Consider the following 22,710-nt stretch of genomic DNA (forward strand, 5'->3'; position numbering starts at 1 on the left):
TCCTATCTGCCTCCTGCCTCGCCGCTTATCGCAAAGTGTCCGCTACCCCACCTTCTCGCCATCGCCGAACAAGGCAGGCAGCCACTGAGATCAGCAACCTCATCTGTCAAGAGCGTATCTTGAATAGCTTTTGTATGTTGACGCTTTTCTCGCTTCTCAAGTCCTCTCCTGCCATTGCGTCCCTTCTCGCTCATGTGCCGTTCAAAACATTCACCGTTGCCCTCCTCTCCCACTACCCCGCTTACTGCACCGCTATAAGCTGCCAGTGAATATGACGTGACCCTATCTACAGAACAGGCTGACACGGTGTTTCTCTTTCTTCCCCTCCTTCTTTTACTTTTGATTTAGCTATGGAAGAGCACACTGGCTCCTTCCATCGGCCACCTTCCAATACCAACCGGTCTTCTTTTCATCCTCACGCCCATCCTCCTCCTGCTTCTACCTCTTCTTCCCAGGGAGTTCCATCTTGGCCACAGTCATCCTCCAACACCAAGTCCTCGCCCTCAAGCTCACTTCGTTTCCCCACTCCCGAAGGCAGTCGTTTGCTGGCCCACTGGGTCACTTCCAGCTCTTCCCCTGGCACCATGGATACGGCGGCGCCCTTTGGCGTCTCTGACGAGACCTGCAGCTTGGCCGACTCGGCCTACGAGCTGATCAGCAGCACTGACGGTGAGAGTCAGGACGGCAGAGGCACCGACTCCGTTGCCGACTCACTAGACGTATATCCTCGTGCCGATGACGTCCACAGCCTCAACGGCAACGATGCCGCATACGATGACGACGACGTGGACGAAGAGAGCGCATCCGAGAACGATGACGCCAACCATGAACCAATCTGCACGCCGGCCTCGACGTCTACCCCCAGCAACAGCCGTCTATACCCTGGCAGACATGGCTCAAACGAAGACGCCGTCAACTGCCGATCCTCTCAGACCGACTCTATTCAATACGCCGAGCACGTCCTCGGTAGCCCTTCGACGCAATCTCTATCGAATCTTGAGTATGACAAATCGGGGGATGGCAACGGCCCCACACCTCTCGTGCACTCCATAGAGTTCAGCGAGTCCGACATTTGTCTCGATAAGGTATCGGTAAAGCACACGATCCGAGATTTTGGTGATGCGGAGTCGGCTGCCATCGCTGGGGCCTTGAATATGACCGACCCGCCACGGCGTCTGGCCGCTACCATCCGCCAAACCATGTCGCACTATTGCCTGTCGACCCGTGAGCCCCTAAAGGTTCTGTACGTCGGCAGCGAGGCCGGATACAACGACATCATGTATAAGATCTCGTCCGCTCTGCTGGCATCCGCCTCGCACAATCGCTCCAGCCCGGGATCTGAGCACCATAGCCCGACCCCTAGCATTTACAACATCATGCCCATCTCATCTTTCGGCTCGTCCAAGGTTCCTGAAATTGACGAGATCCAGCTCATGGGAGTCTCTGACTATTACATCAAAGTCGAGCGTTGTATCGAGGCGGACGAGACGGTTTCTGAAGGTGAAGCCTCTCCCAACGAGATGGTCTATTCGATCAAACTAGATAATGAGGAGACCTATGCATCCGTCTTTTCTCCTCACGGCTCTGCGGTGCGTCCTCAGTGGTCGCTGCCCCATGTTGCCGTTTTCTACGTGTCTGGCAACGACGACGACCGGGCTGAGAAGACGAGAAACGCCGCTTGGGAGTTTATGACCCGGCACGCTGTTCCATCCATCTTTATCTCGCACGCACAGTCTTTCTCACAACCGACGGGCACCGGCCGCTGGAGAGATTTCGTCGACCAAGCTGCCGTGCATCTATGCCTAGAGTCACGCGATCCTGAACGTCTCATCATCCCGGAACGCCTACCAATCGACCTGGTGTCGTTTCTCAACATCGATGCACGCCAGATGAACAGAAATTTGGCCTACCTCACGGGCTTGCACGAACCATCAAAGGCCATGACAAACGACTCTGTGGGCAAGCTGCAAAAAGAGGGATATCGCGCTGGTGCAGTCACAGCTGTGCGCTTCCTCTGTAGAGGAAATTACTTTCGCACGAAGCTATCGCGAACAGTGGATGAAATCAGCGGGCAGCTTGGTGCCGGCCGACTGTTTACGATGGTTGTTGCGGCCATAGGTGCCTTGATGTGGTTTTACATCCTTCTTTATATTCCTTTCATATCCCCTTCATTCACGGGTCAGCAATCGGTTGTGGCTGCTACCGTCTCTGCCTCGACGGTGTCTTCTCTGACAGACACAGCAACCAGCTCAGTTCTCAGTACCTCTTCGGTGGCAACTACATCTACGTCTACGTGCTTTGCTCCCTCTCTGACACCGACTGTCACTATCAGCCTGACGTCCACCACGACGGTTAAACTTCAAGTCTCGGAGTCGAGCAGTTCAGCGGTCCAATTTGGAGGGTACCTGACGGACAGAGCCAGCCGGCAATCCAGTGCATCAAATTCAAACACCGAAATTAAGAGAACGGGCTGCTCAATCCATGTATACAGCAACCATGAGATCCTTGTCAAGGTGCCTTCTGGCACGAAGACTACATGGCTTGCAAAGGGTGCAATCGACATTGACGTTTGGCGTGGCCAAGAGCTTCTGAAGTCTAGACTATCGACAACAGACGAAGGAATTATCATCGAAATTAACAAGAAGGACGCGTATGGCGTTATGAACGTTTCTATCGTCACGACCCGGAGACCGAAAATCAACGAAACATTCGCTGTTGACTTTGGAAAGCCAACAATGCTACGAGTGCTAGAAATCGGAGCCAAAACGTGGCTAGACTCGGCACGGACTGCTGCCAATATCTGGCTAGATGCAGCTATGCGAGCGGAGGGTGCTGTCCATCCGTACATCGACCACGTGGTTGATCTTCTGCCGAACGCAGACGATGTACTTCAGGGCGCAACCATGGCAGCAACGTCAATGGCCGACGTGGTGGATTCCATGAAGCATGCAGGCCAAGCAGCTTACGACACGGCCAGCCGCGCTACCCAGGACCTAAAGGGACAAATGAGTGCATCTTTGGAGGGCGCCGTCGACAGCGCCAAGAGGGATGCCAGGGCCGTTTTGGACCGTGGGCTACTGCCGTTGGACCACGCTCGCGGTTCTCTGCAGTTGGCGGTGCTCCGGGCGCAGATTGCGTCGAAGCTATGGTGGATGCAGGTGAATGGCCAACGGGCTAAGCATGCCGACTATGAGGCAAAGGCGGCGGTATTTCTCCGCGAATCGGAGAAGGCACTCAAGGCCAATGCGAAGACTGGTGCCCAAAGCGGCACTGGAGACAGGAACAGCCATCAAGGCTGCCAGATGGAGAAGTACAGGTGGTGTCACTCGTTTGGCTCTAGGCTATGGAAGAAGACGTCGGCAAGCGAGCCGGGTAGCAGCTGGAAGTTTCTGAGACGAGGTCGAGAAGTGAGAGGATAGCCGGTACAGTACGGGGTTTTCTATAATTTTGTCTTGTATTGGGGTCATTTTTGACGACCAGTCACGTTGTATGCTATATTCTATGTTACCCCTTGTCTCTGTTGTTTCAGCAAGAGCCGGATGATATGAGATGCGAATTATTGGACGGCCAGGATCGGAGTTGGTTTACGATGTCTGGTGTTTAGCTTTTGTTACCCTCATCGGTTGTTTGCGCGTTTGTATCGTTGTTTCTATCGTCTGCTCTCTAAACCCCGCTGTCCACTACTCGCAGCACTAGACAATCGAACCCTTTTAAAGATTACGTAAGTAATTCAAGTACCCAAGCTGCGTTGGTGAACGGTCCACCCGGGCCAATGGCCAGAACTACGTATACGAGGGTCCCTGCGGTCAGCTTCGCCTTGCACCATCATTTGTCGGCTCGCCGTCGGGGAGGAGGGCCAAGGAATGAATACGTGCCACAGATGGAGGCGGTGATGAGTGACAGAGTTACGAATATGCACCTGCTCCTAGCTGGCTGGCGGACAGCCAATCAGCCCCGGATCTGGCTTGCCCTGAAAAGCTCGTGCATTAGAGGGATGTGTACGGAGTAGGGTGCTATGCATCCGGGAGTGCCTAAATATATACGTGTCTATGGGACCAATACGGCGGGACAAGCACGGCATTGTAAATCGGAAAGAGGGACGTTGCTTGTGTTGCATGTGCAGTTCTGTGAAGGAAATATGTGTTGCCCATTTTTTCAGCTTCTCCGCCAGTGTTTGCGTGTGATCGATTCACAGCCACGCCCCTGCTGCTTTGATCTGTACGGAGTATGGAGTACGACGTACTCGTATGCCCTTGTTTCTCTACGCCATTGGAGCCCTGCGAGGCCTTTTCTCTCTCTTTCTAGTAAAAAAGGGGCGGGGAGGGTTCCAGGGCTTAGGGTGGAGGAGAAAAAGAATGTCGTCGCCCCCCTTCTCCTGCACTCGTTTCAGATCCGAGGATGCGGCCTGATTGGCACCGCTCTACTACCAGGCAAGGGGTGCAGGGGAAAAAAAGTCACACGAAAAGAAGAAGAAAAAAGGAGCAGCAGATGGTCAGTAATGGCAGACCAGATGCTGTTTGGCATCAGACAACATCACCACATAGAAGAAGCACGTCCGATATGGTGACAAAGAGGCACGGCCCCTCGGAAGAACTCATGCTACATGGTATGGAGAGTGGACTGGCCAATGACGACTTGGCCCCACCGATGTTTGCTGCCACTACGGAGTATGTCGTATGGAGCGTGCGAATGTTTACGGCGTGCTCCGTCGATCGGGTGCGCATATGAGACGTGGAGGCAGAGCGGCCTTGGTGCGTTTCGAGGCCAGCTGCGTCGTCCGAAAAGAGAAGCCGACGCCCAGCGCAGGGCCGTCTCTAGCGTCTTCAGCCCGCAGTCGTGCGATTTCCTTCAGCAGCATCCAGCAGTCTGCAACTCTGCAGTCTCCGGGCCCCGATTTCCCGCAGGCGTCACCGCCACCCAGCGTCTGACGATGCTTGGGGCCTCTGGGGACCACCAGGTGGCCTGCGGCTACGCCGGGACTTATACGAACTGCCTGGCACCGATGACTGGATGCGACGTGCCGGCTGCCCTGGCGGATCTCTTCGTCCCCCGTAGTGACCAATGCTCTGCTCCGTAGGGGGATCGCCCTCTCTGTAGCAGTGCCGCCCGCTGGGCTTTAGCGCCTGGATACCCCACCCGCGTCCGCGCCCCCCTTTTCTTCCCCACCTGGCCCTCCCCTATCAAACTCGGTAGGGTTTGGGCTTGTTTTGGCGCTGGCTGCCAGCTGGTCTCTCAGGGATGAAACCTGCTAGCACACGAATGCGGCCGGCTTGCTCGACTCTACAGCGGACGCTATCGCAACGTCGTATCTCGAATCTCGTGTGTGCTGTGTACTGTGTGTGCTGTGTACTGTGTGTGCTGTTCCTTCTGGCTGCTGCTTCTGTCAGTGAGCCATACCCCCCTCCTTCCTGCATCTTGGCTTTTCCACGCTTCCTCCTCGTCTTATCCTTCCCTTCCTCCCCCATCTCCTTTCCTCTCTTTCCCCGGGCCACGCCTGCTTCTTTTTTTTAAACCCTGCTCCCGAGACACAAGACTGTCAATTCCTCCGTCCCCTCGACCCCATCCACACAATAATACTCGTCCTTATTTTTCTTGGGTACAGCGAGCTTCGGCCAAAGCGAGCTAGCCGTCTACGCCGTTTTTCCCCTTCAAAAACTTAATCCTTCGGCCCACGTCATTCTGTCCTTTACTCTACTCCTCCCTTCACGACACTTCTTTCTGTTCTTTTCCTAGTAAATGAAACTCCTACCCTGTCATTACTACTGAGTCCCCACAACCCAATCCGTATGAGCAAAAGCCTTGTCTGGAGAAAGACAACGCAGCGGCAAGAAAAAACGGGCGAACGAGCGAACTGGTCGAGGACACGGAATTGGCTGGCAAGCAAGCTCCTGCCACACCTCGCCTGGCTTTCTCGACAGCTACCTATGACCCATCACCCTCTCGCCGGCTTTTGTCCAGCGACGACAACACTCGAACGTCTCAGTAGGGGGCGATCCCTCCCCCTCCAGCCAGAGTTCTGAGATCAACCTGGACGTCCGATCGTTTTTACTCGGTATTCTTCCTTCTGCCTGTCGCTCATTATTCTTTCAGTCCACAGCAGCCACGACTCGCATCGACCATATAGACCTTGTCCATTTTCTACATCCGTCCGCGGCTGAATAGGGCACGCTGTACACCATAATTCATAATGTCGATGCCAGCTTCTCGAACAGATCCTCTGGCCCTCAATTTCCAGCAGCTCACTGGCCAGCAGCAGCGCTCCACCTCTCCCGCAACCTCCATCCCGTCGCCCATTGACGCCGTGTCGGCTTCGGCCTCTGCCCGGCCCTCGTTTGGATTGCCTCCTCCCGGTCTGGGCGGTCCTGGAAAGATGGCTAGCTCACGAACAGGCTCTGTTTCACCGTCACACGACCTGGGATCTTCTGCGAGACTGTTCCCCAAGAGGTACGTGTCTCTCTTACACACTTTTATCCCCCCGGACTCCCATTTGCAAACCCGGCTAACTGTCTCTCCTCCTGCAGGGCACGAGAAATTCAGGCTCAGGAAGGCGTTGCCGGAATTCCCGTGAACCTTTGGGCCGGTCCCCCGACAAGTGGCAACTCCACGCCTCTAAGGGAGAACATCCCAGAATCTCCTACCGATGGCTTTCCCGACTTCACACAGCTACCGGCCGCCGAGGGTCTTCCGATTCCCTCCGGTCGCCGTGCCCGTGCTGGAACGGTGCCTTCCAGATTTTCTCCCGGTGGCGTCAACAACAACCTATTGAACATCGCCGCAATGGGGGGAGCCGTCAAGACCTCACGTCCTACGCCTTCCCAGACCCCGTTCAAGTCCCCATCGCCTGGACTTGATGGAACAGACACGTCGTCAGCAGGCCCTCCTCCGTCGTCGTCGACCCTGCTATCGCGTCTCCGTGCTGGCTCCATGCCACAACGGGTCCCTTTTGGCCAGTTGCCCACAACCGTCTCGCCATTTGGCCCTTCCATATTCAGCAGCTGGAACCCGACCACCCGTGAGCGTGGATCCACGCTGGCGAGCATTGCCAGTCTCGGGTCCAACGGTCCCAGCTCGCCCACACAGTCTGCTTTCTCCAAAGAAGGCCAGGGCGACAGCGACGTGCACATGCGCACCCTTGACTATCTAGGCCTGGCCGAGACACCCAACCCGCCCCGGGCGACTCTTGCAACGCCGTACATCCCTAACATGGCTGATTTCACCCGGTCCGCGAGCCGTTTCCGATCGTATTCGGTCAACAATAAGGACAAGTATGCCGACGAAGACGAGGAGGACGACTTTGGCACCGACTATGCCAGTTACGAAAGCCAGTACGCCGCTGCCCTGCAGGACCAGATTGCTGCCACCAATGCTGCCATCCACAACCACAACCTCGCTGTCCAGGCGTTTGCCAGTCATGCTGCAAGCCGGCCCCGTGCCAGAACTGCTGGTGTACTGGATGCCCCGGGCTCACGCATGCTACGTGGCTACTTCCCAACGTCATCCCGTCTGGATAGCGGCCTTACGGCCGCAGACATTCAGCTGTCTGAAGAAAAAGACTATGATGACCAGCTCCCCCAGGCCGTGGCTGGCCTGTCACTGGGCCACTCCAGCGGCCACAATAACAACGGCAGCGGTGTAGGCAATGTCAACGGTGCTAACGGGCTGTTGTCTGCCGACGAACCGGGCATCGAAGGCCCCACGAGTGCTCTCTGGCTGGGCAGCATCCCCACGTCTACGACCACATCGACGCTGACGGAGATGTTCAAGTCATACGGTCCCATTCTGTCTGCCCGCGTGCTTACCCTCAAGAACTGCGGGTTTGTCAACTTTGAGCGTGTGGACAGTGCCATTAACGCCAAGGCGAGCCTGAACGGCAAAGAAATCTTTCCAGGCGCCGGTCCTGTGCGCATTAACTTTGCCAAGCCGCCTTCGTCTTCCAACACTCCCGGTCACGATGGCACCTTCCCATCTCCCAGCCCGGACCCGTTCGGTGGCGACGGTAAAGTATCGTCGACGTTGACCTCTACCTCGGCCGGCGCCGCTGCAGGCGCCTCCGTTTCGGGAGCTTCTGGGACTGCCGGCGGTGTGTCAGGCGAAGGTGACAGGGCGACGGCTGGGACCGCATCAGGGGCTGCGCTGCCTCTGCTGACAGCTCCCGCTCCCCTCAGCGAGATTACAGGCGACATCATGCGAATTGTGTCTCAATTTGGGGCGTCTAGTGAGGACTCGTACCGGATCTCGTCCAATCTGCAACAGTCGGTTCAATTCACGACATTTGTAGACGAGATTCCGCCCATCCCAGAGCCTTCCAACACGCGCGTCTACGATGCGCCCAAGCTGCGAGACATCCGGAAGCGCATCGATAACCAGAGCCTGTCTACGGCTGAGATCGAGCAGATTGCGGTTGAGATGCTTCCGGAGATTGCCGAGCTTGCATCAGACTACTTGGGCAACACGGTGGTGCAGAAGCTGTTTGAACACTGTTCTGACGACCTGCGGGATGCCATGCTGGCGGAGATCGCGCCTCATCTGGCAGAGATTGGCGTGCACAAGAACGGCACATGGGCAGCGCAGAAGATCATCGATGTCTGCAAGTCTCCCCAGCAGATGTCGGTCATCGTGGAGCACATTCACCCGTACACGGTGCCGCTGTTCCTTGACCAGTACGGCAACTACGTCCTGCAGGGCTGCCTGAAGTTTGGAGCTCCGTACAACGACTACATCTTTGAGACGATGCTGAGTCGATTGTGGGAGATTGCGCAGGGCCGCTTTGGAGCACGCGCCATGCGTGCGTGTCTGGAGAGCCACCACTCGACCAAGGACCAGCAGCGGATGCTGGCGGCGGCGATTGCTCTGAACAGCGTGCAGCTGGCCACCAACGCCAACGGCGCGCTGCTGCTGACCTGGTTTCTGGACACGTGCACGTTCCCGCAGCGCCGCACGGTACTAGCACCGCAGCTGGTGCCGTACCTGGTGCACCTGTGCACGCACAAGGTGGCGTATCTGACGGTGCTGAAGGTGGTCAACCAGAAGACCGAGCCCGAGGCTCGGGACACGATCCTGAAGGCACTGTTTGCCACGGCCAACGACCAAGTGCTCGAGCAGATCCTGAGCGACAATGCCTGCGGGGCCACGCTGATCTACAAGATCATCACGACGCCATTCTTCGAGGAGAGCGTGCGGAACCAGGTGGTGGACAGCGTGAAGGCGGTGCTGGTGCGGATCAAGGCACAGCCGTCGCAGGGCTACAAGCGGCTGATGGACGAGGTAGGCCTGTCGACGAGAGGCAGCGGTGGTGGTGGCGGTGGAGGTGGCAGCGGAAGCGGCGGCAATGGTGGAGGATCTCGTGACCACAGCTCGAGCAACGAAAAACGTCCATCGTCACGCCAGGCCAACAACCACCACAACCAGGGCCACCCGCACCACAATGCTGCTCCTCACCAACAGCAGCAGTCGCACCAAAACCACTCTCATCACTCACAGCAACAACAGCCACAACAACAACAGCAGCAGCAGCAGCAGCAGCAGGTGACGCCTCCTCACGGCAGCCAGTCCACGTTCAACGGTAACAGTGGCCCCTATTACAGCTCATCGCCAAACCCGGCCAGCTACGAGCCCGGCTTCGGCCGTGGAGACAACGGTGCCGGGGTGGAAGCAGGCCTGCCACCGCCGCCCTTTGGTCCGTATAGCGGTCAGGGTCCAGTGTACGGCCATCCGAACCAGCCAGTGCCTCCATTGGGCGTCCAGCCGCTTCCGTACCAGCAGGGCCTCATGAGCCGTGGGGCACCGCCCATGGGCGGCTACTATCCGCCTCCGCCGTCGATGCAGACCGGCTATGGGACGTATGCCGGTGGTGGAGGTCCGCCTCCTTCGCTCGATGCCTACCGCAATGCTGGCATGCCGAATGGCGCGGGTGGGCCGATGCCACCAAGTGTACTGGGTAGCCAGCAGGCCCCGTACATTTCTGGCGGCTACGGAATGGGGCCGGCGTATGGTTATGCAGGGGGAATGCCTGCACCGGGTCCTTTCATGCCGGAGCAGATGGGAGCAGGCGGAGCTGGTGGGAGACGTGGCCGAACAGGGCGGAATCCTCACCGTGATGCCAGCCCAAGGCAATACTGAGTGAGATTGTCGGCTGCAAGGTCGGCTGCAGGATGGGCTGCCTTTCAAACAAGCCGAAAGAACGAATCTAGCAGCTGGAATGACAATAGATCTGATATTTCTGGAAACCCTTCTTTTGGGCATCGCAGTCACTTTGGCAGGGAGCGCGAAAAAAAGCACTTGTTGCAAGCAGTTTTGTTCTGCAGGCTAGGGATATCTGCGAGACTGTCCTTTCCGTTCGTTTCTTTCTTTCCCGAGAGGGCCAAGTCTTCTGGGCCTTTTCTTTTGATCCTTCTCTTCTCCAGTGTTCTTTGTGCTATATATCTCATGTTCATGTTCATTTCATATATTTCCATTTCTACTTTTTTTGTCTTGGGCTGCTGGCCGGGGCTAAGGCTGTCTTTCCTCTTTCTTTTTTCTTCTGTGCTGGGGACGGGATCTTTCCCCATTCGGGTTCGGGACGGAGGGAAAAGGCACGGAGGAAGAGCCAGCCATCTACAAAAACAATACAAGGACCGATTCTATGAAGTGGACCAGGGCTGACCTGACCTGTCCAGTGATATTATGTGGAAGAGTATATATAGATGGAGCAGACGCGCTGGCCAGAGGGGATGGTGAGAGAAGAAACTCCCCACCAAGAAGGAGGAAGCAGCAGAAATATAGAAACCGCTGCGAGATCTCGATGCCCTCCAAAAACAAGACGACTAGGACCAAGAAAATAAAAGACGAAAAAGAGCATGCCGCAATCCCCCTTCCCGAAAGCCCTGCTAAGCCTGTCCTAGGCTTTTCGTCTAAGATACCAATGTTCCATCTTTCTGTCTCTCTGTATCCTCCCAGTTCTCAAACAGTCTTGGCTCCGTTGCTGCCAATCTCGTCCGGCTTCGCAGCCGGTTTCAAGGGCCCCAGGGACGGTGTCAGAGCCGTGGCCATGGCTGCTGCCGCATGCATCGGGCTCTTCTCCTGGTCGGTGCCCGTAGACAGACGGCCGACCGAGTCGCTGCTGTGATGTTCGCCTGGCCACACCGCCGCTGCTGCTGCCGACTCTTCGTGCACCGTCGTCAACGGCGTGGCAATCGGCAGGGGATCCTCTTCGCCCAGATCGCTGTCTCCATTATCGGACACGAGGCTCATGACCTCTTGGATCTGATCCGGGCTGCTCTTGGACGCAGCCTCGTCGCTTTCGCGCAGCTGCTGCTCGTAGTCGCTGTTGCTGGTACCGACGCCGGCTGTCATGGGCTCATTTCGTCCAGCAGACGCATCGGCCATGACGATTTCCGGCGCTTCCACGTCCAGGCCGAGAAGCCTGTCTATCCTCGCACGCATGGCTGCAAGAGCTGTCCGGTCGCCTTGGCTCAGTGTTGAGCCAGTCTCGATGTTGAGAGCGCTTCCTTGGGCCATCATCGCGATGGCTGTCGGATCTGCCTGTGCCTGCAAGATGGTCAGCTTGAGGGGGGACATAGCTGGAAGGAATGCCAAATCGACTCACCAAAAGAGCGTTGATCAGCTCGCCGCTGCGGTCGACTTGAATGTCGGAGCCGGCCGTCAGCGCTGAGAGGTTGTGGATAGCCTGAGCTTCGTCGATGCTGCGACGATCTGCAAGGAAGGTGGAAGATGGTGCTGTCAGGGCCAGACCTGCAGAAGGATCGCGATGCTCAGTGGCATCAGCAGCCAGATGCCGCATTCGCCGGTTGATTCGTGCGTGTCGGAGTTGCCCCTTGCGTTCCTTTCGAGTCCTGGACCGATGTTAAATACGGAGGAGAAGAAGTAATAGAATCATCACGTACTGTTCCAAAAAGTCTAGCTTCACACCCTTGGCACTGATCCGATGGACGCGGCCAAAGGTGCAGACACCAGACGCAAAGTTGCTGTCGGACTCGTCGTCCGAGTTGAGCTCGATGAACCCATTATTGGCCAGGCCGCGCGAGTAGGAGGTCTTGATGACGGCGGCGTCCTTGATCTTACGGAACCGATGGGCCGGTCCCAACAGCCCCGGCAGCTTGGCCAAGAGATCATCCACGTGGGCGGGACATCGCCAGTTGCGCAAGACCGGCGGGTTTGCCAACGGCGGATCCAAACAGTCAATGTGCCACCACAAGCTGCAGAAGGCGCATGGGATGATGGGCCGGTCCTCCTTAGCGAAGCCATCGCAGCTGTGGCAGAGAACGGCACGGCCTTCGGCATCGCGAATGCGGAAAAAGTCCGGCGTCTCCTCGTAGCCCCGTTTCCTGGGCTTGTTAGAGAGAGGAAGCCAAGAAAGCGAGAAGGAAGACAAACATACCTCGCCCGATTCGTCCCTGGCGCCACAATGTCCTCGTACTCGCCCTCAGCTCCGGTCTTGACGCCTTCAAAGCGGTCACGGACGTGGTCCGGAAGACTGAACGCGCTCGAGTTCTGCTTCTCGATCAGGTTGAGCAGCGGGCCCAGCACACCCTGGTGGTGGCCCAGGGCGGCCGGGTTCCGTTTGCTCGCGCATACGTTGCAGAACCATTCATCCGGAAGATTGCTACCCTCCTGCAGCGGCGGGTCGACACAGTTGAAGTGGAACGACCGCGTGCAGCCGTCACAGCAGACCAGCTCACCGCTGCCGCCGCATGAGGCACAGTAGTCGTCGTTCTCGTCCTGCTGTCGGCTGTTAGCTCCGGCCGGCAGAAGTGGCCGTGAAGAGAATGAAAGACAGGCAAGACGAGATAAAGATCGGCAAAAAGGAAAGAAGAGAGCGAGAAGACGCTTTAGGTCAAAGCGAGCTCCAGCCACAAGCTCAAACAGTGGGGCCCAGCCAGGGCTCCAATCAGTGAATGGGGCTTTAAAACAACAGACGCGTTGGCATGCAGACCGTAGGAGGGAAGGAGCAGCAGGGCAGAAAGGCGAGGGATCGCGAAAAGGGCAAGAGCGACAAAAAGACAAAAGACAGATAGACAGATAGACAGATAGACAGATAGACAGATAGACAGAAATGACGGGCTAGATCGTAGATGCTTCTTACCAGACTGTTCACAGGGCCATTTGCCGAAGGACTTGCGCGCTCTCCGCTCGGTCGAGGCATTCCTGCTGACGTGCCCGTCTTGCGCTTCATCGGCCTGCATTCTGTAGTTAGCGAGACCTGCATCTGCGTCGCGTTTCGGCGTACCTTCATGGTGATGTTGAGGGGAGAGTGCGATAAAGAGGACGAAGACGATGAAGGCGATGACGGTAACGACGAGGACGACAAGAGGGAGCCGAGCACGGTCGCTGGGCCCAAACGGAGGAAGAGCGGGATTTGACAACAATAGGAGCAAGAGCTTCACCGTGTCCTAGTTTCCGATTTTTCCGTTTTCCGTTTTCCGTTTTCCATTTCCGTTTTCCGCCCTCGCTTCCTCGTCTTTTCGTCTCGTCTGACCCGTCATCCGACCTTGTCGTCACCTTGGCGTCACGTCGACGATGAAAATGAAGACAACTTACGAAGTCTTGACCCGAGGACCGATGCGTGGCCTCTTGGGCTTTGGTCCGGGCGTGCCGCCACGCGAGTCGAGCGCAGACGCGCCGGTGAGAGAGGCAGCCGACTGCTGGCCGGGCACGGGCGTCTGCAGACGCGATGACGATGGCGGTGGCGGTGGTGGCGGCTCGTCGGCCGCAAAGGAGGCGGCCCTGGACGGCGAGACGTCGTTCTCGTTCTCGTTGTCGTTGTCGTCGACCTCGTCAAACGTCCGCTTGCGCGCCGAGCGAGTCGCCCGGGCTGTCGTCGTGGAGGCGCGCAGTTGTCGTTGGGCCTGGCCTTGGCCTTGACCATGGCCCTTGGGCTGCGGCGTCTGCAGCACGAAGCCGGCGTCGGACATTGACGTCGACGCTGCCACAGACACCGATGCCGACACGGACGCAGACCTGCTCTCAGACTCGGTCTCGTCGCCCGGCGGCGGACTCGCACGCGCAAAGCTCTCGACGGCCAGCGTGCCGTTAGTCACGTTGCGCGACTCGCGGCGCAGACTCGCTCGCCGCTCCTGCAGATCCCGCAGATCGTCGGCACCCATGGCCCGGCTCACAAAACCCGACGCTGCCTTGAGGCTGCTGCTCGGCGCCAGCGACAGCACATCGCCACCGTTCCGCTGCAGCGCCGCGCGCTTGGCCACTGACACCGTCCGCACCGACACCGTGTCGCTTACCAGAGAAGGCATGGCGTGCGATGCGGCCGCAGCTCCCGACGCGGCAGATGTCTTGATGTTGGGATGGTTCTGCTGGTTCTGCTGGTTCTGCTGGTTCTGCTGGTTCTGCTGGTTCTGCTGGTTCTGCTGGTTCTGGTGCTTGTGCCGGTGCTGCTGTTGCTGCTCGTGCTGCTGTTGCTGCTGTTGCTGCTGTGTATGGGGTTGTGTTTCGGTCGTGGGCGAAATTAACGCGGATCCAGCCGGCGCCACATCCATCGCCTTTTTGCTGGACCGGTTTCGCGTTGTCGTCGCTGTGCGCTGTGCTGGCGTTATTGGTCCTGTCGGGCCTGCTGACCCTGCTGGCGTGGCTGCTGCTTTGGGTGGGGACCCGCTGGACGCTAGCGCTGTTGCCGCTGCTGCCGCTGCTGCCGACCCTTTGGCTACAGCGCCCTTTGCTGCAGCTGCAGCAGCTGCTGCTGCAGCTGTTGTCCCGTCTCTCTTGATCTTGGGTGGTCGCCCGGCTCCACGTCGTCGTCCACCTCTGCCTGATCCGGGTCCAGTCGTCGGTGTCGTGCCCGGCTTGGCCTTGCCCTTCTTGCCGCCGGCCTTGCCTTTTGGCTTTTCCTCCACAGCAGCTGCTGGTGCTGGTGCTGGTGCTGGTGCTGTGGCTGTGCTGTTACTGCTGCTGCTGACAGCATTGACACTGGCACCTGTGCTCGTGCTGGCCTTTTCGCCCTTGTCGCTGCTCTCTGCCGGTGTTATTGCCACCAAGGCAGAGCTTCGTCGACGGTCCGCCTCGACTCGTCGGCTCCTGCGCTCTGGCTTTCCATCGTTGTCGTCTTTGCCGTTCTCGTCGTCACCGCCTCCTGCTTCGTGCTCCAACCCGCCCTTGTCCTCCTCTGTGGCTTCGCCGTCAATCGTCTCCTCGTCCTCCCTGACCGTGCGGTTGGGCGGCGACAGCGACGTTGTCGGCGACAGCGACGAGGCTGAGCTCACCATCGACCCTGATCGGTTGCGCAGCCGGTGTCGGGACGATGGTGTGGCGATGCCATTTGCATTCGTACTGGCGTCCGCCTTGACTGTAGACATCCTGCCGCGCGTGCTGCCTGTCGCCTTGTTGCCGGGCGTCCTGAACGGTGTCCGACCAACAGCTCTGCCCGTCGGCGTCTCGCCAGCAGCCTTGGACTTGAGGGGCGTCTTCACGGCTTTGGCCGACATCGACGTCTTGGCCGTCTTGGCCGTCTGCGGCGTCCTCGGCGTCCGCAGCGTCTTGGGCGTCTTGGGCGTCTTCTGTGTCTGCGCCGCCGGCTGCGTCTGCGTCTGCGGCGTCCTGGCAGTCTTGTGTGTCTTTGCTATCTTTGCCAGCTCGGGCTGAGGAGTTTTAGGCCTGGTTTTGTCGCTAGCGCCATCTGGCGCGGGCAGATCAGAGCTGCTGCCAGCAGGCGCAGACGACGTGCCAAATACAATTAAGGCCGGCTCGCCCGACGGACAAGGATCGGCCGGCTCGCTCGTCAGTTTCACCCGCTTGCTCGCGTGCGTCTCGTCACTGCCAGATCCGCCAGGCAGCCGCATCGTGACCAGGTGGCCGTACGGCGCCGTCTTGGACCGTGGAGGCGGTGTCGACTGGCTCTCCGTGCTCGGCGGCACAAAGTAGTAATAGCCCTTATCGTCCTTGCGCCCGTCCTTCTTGCGCTCGTAGATCAGCCGGGCAAACGTCTTGAGCGTCTCCGCATCGGCCGTCTGCTGGAACACGTCCTCCACCATCGTCAGGAAGCTCTGGTTCGACGACTGCTCGTCGTACAGCGTGCGCAGCGCAAAGGCCGTCGGATACCGGCTGTGACTCAGCGCCTCATCCACCGCCATCTCCACCACCTTGTCCGTCACCTCTTTGTTCACCACTGTCGCGTTGCTGTCCGACCGCGGCCGCTTGAGCCCGAACCGAGCCAGCCGGTTCATGCTGTTGAACATGATCGCCCCGTCCGAGTCTGAGTCCGACTCCGACCCGGTGTCTGTCATATCGTCCGAGTACGAGTCCATCACATCGTCGCTGCCCTCCGCATCGGCATCATTTTCATGGCCGTGACCGTGCATCGCCCCAATGTGGCCAGATAGGGCCCCGACTGCTGCTGCCACAGCGCCATTACCACCGGGCGCACCAGCACTAGCACTAGAACTGCCTGCACCATCAGCGCTAGCGCTAGCACCAATGCCTGCAATGGCGCTATCTCTAGCGCTATCGCCAGCGCTATCGCCAGCAGCAGCTGTAGCAGCAATAGCTACAACTTCATCAGCCTTGTCCACTGCTGCTGCTGCTGCTGCTGCTGCCAAGGACCGTCGAGACCGCGGACGGCCAACCGGTCGCTTTGTCGTCTGCCTGCCCTGGTTATTGTCTTCTTCTGCCCGCACTTGAGCTGCCGCAACTCGCAACGGTGGCTTGTAATCGGCATCTCCGGCGTCCTCTTCGCTGTCATCGATCGTGCGGTCTGCTGCTGCTGCCTTGATGGAGCGTCGCCCACCAGCAGCTCGGCCACGACCCCCAGAGCCAGGACGGCCGCTGTCGCTGTCGCTGTCGTTCTCACCAACAGCAGCAGTCATGTCGCCTGCGTCCGCCTCGTCCTCGCCATCGTCGGGCGCCCCATCCGCAGAAGGACCCACAACGATACGTGTCGTGACGTGTCTGCCGCTGGATGGCCGTTTGAGGATGATCTTGCGTCTCTGAGGTGTACGCCTTTTCTGCTGCTCCAGCTCTGGCTCCATCGACTGCTCCATCTCCTCTTCTTCCTCTTTCGCTTCCTTTGGCTGGTCTCGCTCTTGTTGTAGCTGCTGTTCCAGCTGCTGCTCCTGATCCTGTTCCTGAACCAATTCCTCCCGCTCTCGCACCCGTTCCCCCTGCTGCTGCTGCTGCTTCTGATTGTTCCGGCCTAAGGGAGACTCGTTCTGCTGGTAGCTCTTCTCCTCTGCCATGCCGTTGAGCCGTTTCGCCACTGCCGACGCCTTGGGCAGCGTGCCCAGCGGAGCCATGCCCTCAAACACACCGCGCCGCTGAAAGCCGGCCTCCTCGAAGCTCGACCTGCTCAGCACCGGCGGCTCCAGCCAGCGTGCCATCATTGCTCGCTGGGCATTTGTCGTGCCATTTGTCCGCGTGTCGCTGCTGTTCCCATGGCTGCTGCTACTGCTGTCACCACTCCCGCTGCCGTTCACGTCTGCAGCAGTCGGCTGCTGGGGGCTCGAATACCGCGAGCGCGTCGCTCTCGTGTTGGCGGCCACCTTGGGCGGCATGGTCGGGCCCCGTCGTCCTGCTGTTTTCTCCCACGTGCCCTCTTGGATTCCCTGCCCCCTCGGGTTTCCAGCTGGCGAGTGTGCAGACGTGCCGTCGGCTTCGGCTTCCTCGCTCGTCCGTCGGTCGCGCTTCGTTTGAAAAAACGCACCCGATTCGCTTTCCAATTCGGCTCCCGCAGGGCAGCAGAGGGCTGTGGTGCGCGAGGTTCGGGGCGCTGCGCGGTTGCGGGTGGCGAATCTGAGCCGGTGGCCGGAGATTGTGTCAAGAGGAGAGAGAGCTTGTTCCTCGCCTTGAGCTGCGTTTCAATCCGGGATGCTCTCTTCTCTAGGCGGTTGTATGCAAGCTCCTGCACCGACAGTCAGCATGCATGCAAGCAGCACTCGTAAAAGGCAGAGACACGCACAGGACTACGGGCCCTTGGCACGGTCAGGATTTGTTCAGCGTGGATTCGGCACGGTGATGGTGTAGGTCGCGATGGGAAGAAGAACAGAGAGGGGAGCAAAATTGCAAGATAGGATATAAAGGAACTAGGGAGAATTATTTACGAGCTGGCCAGGGAGTATTAAGGAGACGGCAATCCTAGCTGGGCAGTGGTGTTACAGTGCGCTTTAGCGGGCGATCAGAGCGAACCTCGAACCCTTGCACAGTATCCTGCTGGCAGCGCAGCAGTGCTCCAATACGGCCTATAGTACTACGTGTACTCGTGCTGCTGATTAGACACCACGCAGCAAGGCGTATGCTGCCCACACTCGCAGGAATTGCTGGCTTTGGCAAGAAGTTTGATGTGTATGTTTATTCCGCTGTTATCTAGTTTTGAAGTAGATAATGAAGCCAGCCTCTGACTTTGCCGGCCTAAAGTAAGCTTGAATATAACCCTCTGGGAAAATATTATATAGCCTTGGTGAAGAAACTTGGTGAAGAAAATGTATGAAAGTAGAAAGTGACGAGGACATTCCATAGGTCTCGACGCTGTTAAACTTGGCGGGCTTTATCGCAACTCTCATTTACGGAATCTCGCTGTCGGCGCGGTAAAAGGAATGGTTGACAAGTATACCTCTTAACGCAGTTCTACACTTATCAACAGATCTTGTTGCTTCCCTATGTAATCACAAGGAAGTAAAATATACGGAGTGATTATTAACATTCCCTGCCTCGAAACAGGATAGAAACCACGAACTAGAAAAAAAACAAGTAGACACAACGAATCGTCCGCGACACTTTCAGAACGTAGAGATGTGGATGCAATTTCGCAGGACGGTAAAATCCCCATCCAGGACCAGGTCTAAGGCGTCATGATTCGTCCTGCAGAGAACATTGGTTAAAACCGGGAAGTGATAGAGAAATGGGTCAAAATTACGGAGTATTATAGAACGACTTATTTTGGCGGTCACGGGCAGCAGAATACTGGGATCGCGTAGGTGGCGATAGACAGTAAAAACCACTGTTTATGACACTGAATATAACACTGATTGTCAATATCATACTATTTTCTCTTCCCAATTCATATTATCATCTTAACTTCGCGTTCTTAGGAGGGAGGGTACGGAGTACATAGGAGTTGATAGAAGCCATCTCGTGCTGATAAAAGACGGCGGTGTGTCCGTTATGCGCATTCTGCCGCCAACGTGAGCCACATCCCGTCGCTCTATCAATTCCGGCAGCATATACGATTAAGTGTTGGATGTTCATGTAGTGTTCTCGGGAACTCCGAGATATCCCTTCCAGTTTTTGAGCCGAGAAAAGGCACAAGTTCGGCCTTATGGTTCGTCATTATTGTGTTTCGATTGTAGATCCACGTAAAAGGGTCCTTGCTAACCCGTGGCTAAAGCCACAACACTCTAACACTGCTGTTTATTGTTTATGCTCCTAGTAATTATTCGTTAGTATCCAAGCAATAAAAGAAAATGGGAATTAAAAAACATACGGCACAATCACATGGCTGCTTACATTACCTCATATTTCGTCAAGAGACGACTGCGAAGCATAAGCATAAGTTAGACCTGTCCTCTATAGAACGAGTGAGATGTTCTAGGTTGCTTATGGTTTCAGTGATAAAAAATAAGTGCAATTTGGGGTTGCAACCGTGTAAAGTGACAGATTACAACAGAGATGGGGGAAATAATTAATGAAACTGCTTAGGAGAGGAACAAAAACACCAATAGGAAAATGCAATGACTGCTCCCCAGGTCATGGCAGTATCGCCAGCACTTTTATATCACGTGTTGCAATAACAGAAAAGTGCGTATTGGGATGAAGGACTTTCCTCTCCCCTTTATCTCGCCAACAGACATAAGACATTATCGTCTCCAACCCCAGAAAACGACACATAATAACAAGTTCTCCTGTGACGTCGTTTCCTGGTAAAATAAGGCGTCACAGTGGCGACTGCCCCCTTTCTGGCTCACCTGCAGGATGCTCACAGACGTGCGGGAATCAAAGACGAAAGACGAAAGACGTACGCAGAGTCACTCTGTGACAGTGTGACTGCAAGTGTCTTCATCCCACATAGTATGCTAGCAGGGTCCGTTGATCGTGACGAAATGACAAGGGCGTCGATCTGGACTCTTTTCTGGCGCTCGTTATCGTTTCAACAGTCTGTCCGGGTACCCGTCTGGCCTGTTTTTTCTTTCCATTTTTCACCGCTGACCGCTGGGATGGTCGGCCAAGATCGGTCCACCGCAACAAAGCACAAGCCCCGGTCCGGTAACGAGACCGCGCTTCGCTTCTCTTCCCCTGCTTTCTTCGGCCTCCTCCATATGAGACATCATTCACTAGCCACCGGGTGGGAACTTAATTAGGATTCCTGTTTTCGTGTTTTCGTGTTTCCCTTTTTTTTTTCCTTCTTCCTTTTCCCGGCCCCAATGGTAGGCAAAAAAAAAAACACTCACATAAAGCCAGTGCGAGAGCGAGAGCTGCGAGGAATAGTATCTCACCAGTCACACAGAAGCGGTGAGTTGCGCTGCAGCAAACAAGATCCACAGCAAGACATTCAGAACAGAGTGAGAAGACGCACCAAAATGCACACGTTATTGGGCTTTTCAAAACTTGCCCGACCGTTATTTTTTTAGATTCCTGTATATACACAAGTAATTTCCCGTTGCCATGGACAGCTTCACGAAGCTTTACTCGCTGGCGCCCTCTTCGGTCTTGGTGGGCTTCTTCTTCTTCTTGTTCTTGTTCTTGTTGCCCGTGTTCCTTGCCAGGGGCTGCTCCAGGATCTTAAGGACCTCCTCGTCCGTGATCTTCTTGTCAGACTTGACCTTTTCAAGGTCGAGGGCAGGGGCACTGCCCAGCTTTGTGATGCCGTTCTTGGTGATGGCTGTTGTGGTTAGCGTTGGGGGAAAAGAAAAAAAAAAAAAAAAAAAAAGAAAAAGAGGAGAGACGAACCGATGGTGGTCAGCAGGCGGCCGACCGGAGCGCCGTCCTTGTCACCGACAACCTCATACTGGCGGAAGACGCCGCCGCGGACGCACTCGACGACGCCAGACTTGGCGTCACGCTCGTCGTCGAGCTGGCGCAGGCTGAAGGGAAACATGCCGAACTTGCGCTGGGCCTCGGAGTAGATCTTGCGCGACGTCGGGCGCTTGAGGCCTTACGTCTGGGCAGTGCGGCGATGCAGGGTAGCGCGCTGTTCGAGCTGCTTGACCTTGCCGGAGGCGGCGCTGAGGCCGATCTCGACACCCCAGACCTCGCCGACCTCGGGCACGCCCTCGCCACGGGAACCCTCGCCGGGCGCCAGGATGATCTTCTTCTTGCCCTCGATCTCGTCGTGGCCGAAGAGCCAGGAGGTCGTGTTCTCGACCAGGCTGCAGTCGTACGCCTTGGCCACGCGATCGAGCAGGGCGGTCATGCGGGTCTGCGTGATGGGCTTGGCCGCAGCCGCCTTGACGCGCTCCTCGTCGGTGCCGGCAGCCAGCAGGCCGGCGGGCAGCATCAGCCGCAGCAACAGCTCGTTGGCGTAGTACGTGGCTAGGATCAGGTCGGCCTGTCGGCCTGTCACGGGCGCTGTCTTGTCCTCGCCGGGCACGATGACGGTGTCGCAGACGATCGAGCCGAAGCCGTCGATCTGGGCGCCGAGCTGGATCTTGACGGCCTCGCCGGCCACGAGCTCTGCATTGGCCTCGCTCTCGTCCGTCCGCAGGGGGGTGTAGGGCGTGACAAATGACGACGGCGAGACGGTCGTCGGGTGAGAGAAACCTAATGTAGTGTGAGAGGGTGTGAGAGGTAGGAGAGGTATGAGAGAGCGGATGAGAGGGGATGGGAGGGGACGAGAGAGGGGGTGAGCAAAGGAGAGAGAGAGGGAGTGAGAGAAGAGTGTCCGAAAGAGTGTCTGTCCGAGTGAACTCTGTCCAACTCACCCTTGTTGACCTTCTTTCCGCGAAAGACCTTAGCAAGCTCCTCGGCAATCAGCACGTCTCCCTTCTCGCAGATGTCGACGATCTTGGCGCCGGCAACACACAGCTCAGACACGGCGGCCAGCACGGTCTCGGAGATCTGGGCAGCCGACTTGTACTTGGTCAGCGTGTCTGGGTTGTTGAGGCTGTAGTCTGCAAGGCTGTCAGTGTCTGACGCGCTGTAAGACGCGCAACGTCTTCGTGCACGCGGGCGGACTGACCAGCTTCCTTCTCTTCGGTGGGCGCCATCGTGTCGGTTGGGTGGGAATGCCGGGGGTGAAAAGCTGGTCGTCCTCGGTTGCAGGAACAGAATTCTGTCTTTGGAAGCAGCAATGATGCTCGGCTGTGGAGGGGGAACAATGAGCAGTCTCCTGCTCTGGCCACTCGGCCCTTCCATGGTGGGGGAATTTTGATCTTTGCACAAGCCCTGTGGGCGCTGGCCGAGCTGTTCTGGCCGCTGAGCTCGTGTTAGGACGGTACATTGTGAGGCTGCTGTGGCTAGTGGTGCTACTAGGTATCTCACTATGCCAGCGGAGCTGTCTGGAACACCGTACCAGGTACAGCTCCTCAAATACTGAGTAGTACTAGCCACAAGTACCAGTACCTAAATGTCTGGCGCCCCGCTCGCCAGCTCTGATTCGCCACAGAGCCCGGCGCGGATCAAGGGACGACCGAAACCGCGATTGCTCCTTTGGAGTATTCGTACCTTTTTGCAGCATCAGCCATCAACACGATTGGGATCTCGCTGGCACTCGCGATACGCGGCCATCATCACGACGTTCTCGCCGCCGCCAGCCCGCTGTCCGGCCGCTGTGTCTTTCCC

At 57.2% G+C, this 22,710-nt stretch overlaps 4 protein-coding genes across 4 annotated transcripts; 2 read left to right on the forward strand and 2 right to left on the reverse strand.

The window, feature by feature from the left end:
- Positions 1 to 584: 584 nt before the first annotated feature.
- On the forward strand, positions 585 to 3,419 carry CMQ_7223 (uncharacterized protein; the record flags this gene model as incomplete). Its single annotated transcript, XM_014314228.1, has 2 exons — positions 585 to 2,401; positions 2,492 to 3,419. The coding sequence occupies 2 exons, from the start codon at positions 585 to 587 to the stop codon at positions 3,417 to 3,419; spliced, it is 2,745 nt and encodes a 914-aa protein (XP_014169703.1).
- Positions 3,420 to 6,187: 2,768 nt separating this feature from the next.
- CMQ_7104 (RNA-binding protein) lies at positions 6,188 to 10,119 on the forward strand (the record flags this gene model as incomplete). The annotated part of the gene is made up of 2 exons (XM_014314109.1): positions 6,188 to 6,444; positions 6,522 to 10,119. 2 exons carry the CDS (start codon positions 6,188 to 6,190, stop codon positions 10,117 to 10,119), a joined length of 3,855 nt encoding a protein of 1,284 aa, XP_014169584.1.
- Positions 10,120 to 10,938: 819 nt separating this feature from the next.
- On the reverse strand, positions 10,939 to 17,492 carry CMQ_7427 (phd finger domain protein; the record flags this gene model as incomplete). The annotated part of the gene is made up of 7 exons (XM_014314432.1): positions 10,939 to 11,526; positions 11,585 to 11,831; positions 11,883 to 12,323; positions 12,377 to 12,717; positions 13,082 to 13,175; positions 13,537 to 14,266; positions 14,753 to 17,492. 7 exons carry the CDS (start codon positions 17,490 to 17,492, stop codon positions 10,939 to 10,941), a joined length of 5,181 nt encoding a protein of 1,726 aa, XP_014169907.1.
- A 3,123-nt stretch (positions 17,493 to 20,615) lies between these two features.
- Positions 20,616 to 22,136, reverse strand: CMQ_7373 (curved DNA-binding protein; the record flags this gene model as incomplete). Its single annotated transcript, XM_014314378.1, has 5 exons — positions 20,616 to 20,812; positions 20,881 to 21,014; positions 21,090 to 21,690; positions 21,852 to 22,040; positions 22,109 to 22,136. The coding sequence occupies 5 exons, from the start codon at positions 22,134 to 22,136 to the stop codon at positions 20,616 to 20,618; spliced, it is 1,149 nt and encodes a 382-aa protein (XP_014169853.1).
- Between the last annotated feature and the right edge of the window lie 574 nt (positions 22,137 to 22,710).

This window comes from Grosmannia clavigera (assembly GCF_000143105.1).
Source record: "Grosmannia clavigera kw1407 unplaced genomic scaffold GCSC_173, whole genome shotgun sequence".
Lineage (NCBI taxonomy): Eukaryota > Fungi > Ascomycota > Sordariomycetes > Ophiostomatales > Ophiostomataceae > Leptographium > Leptographium clavigerum.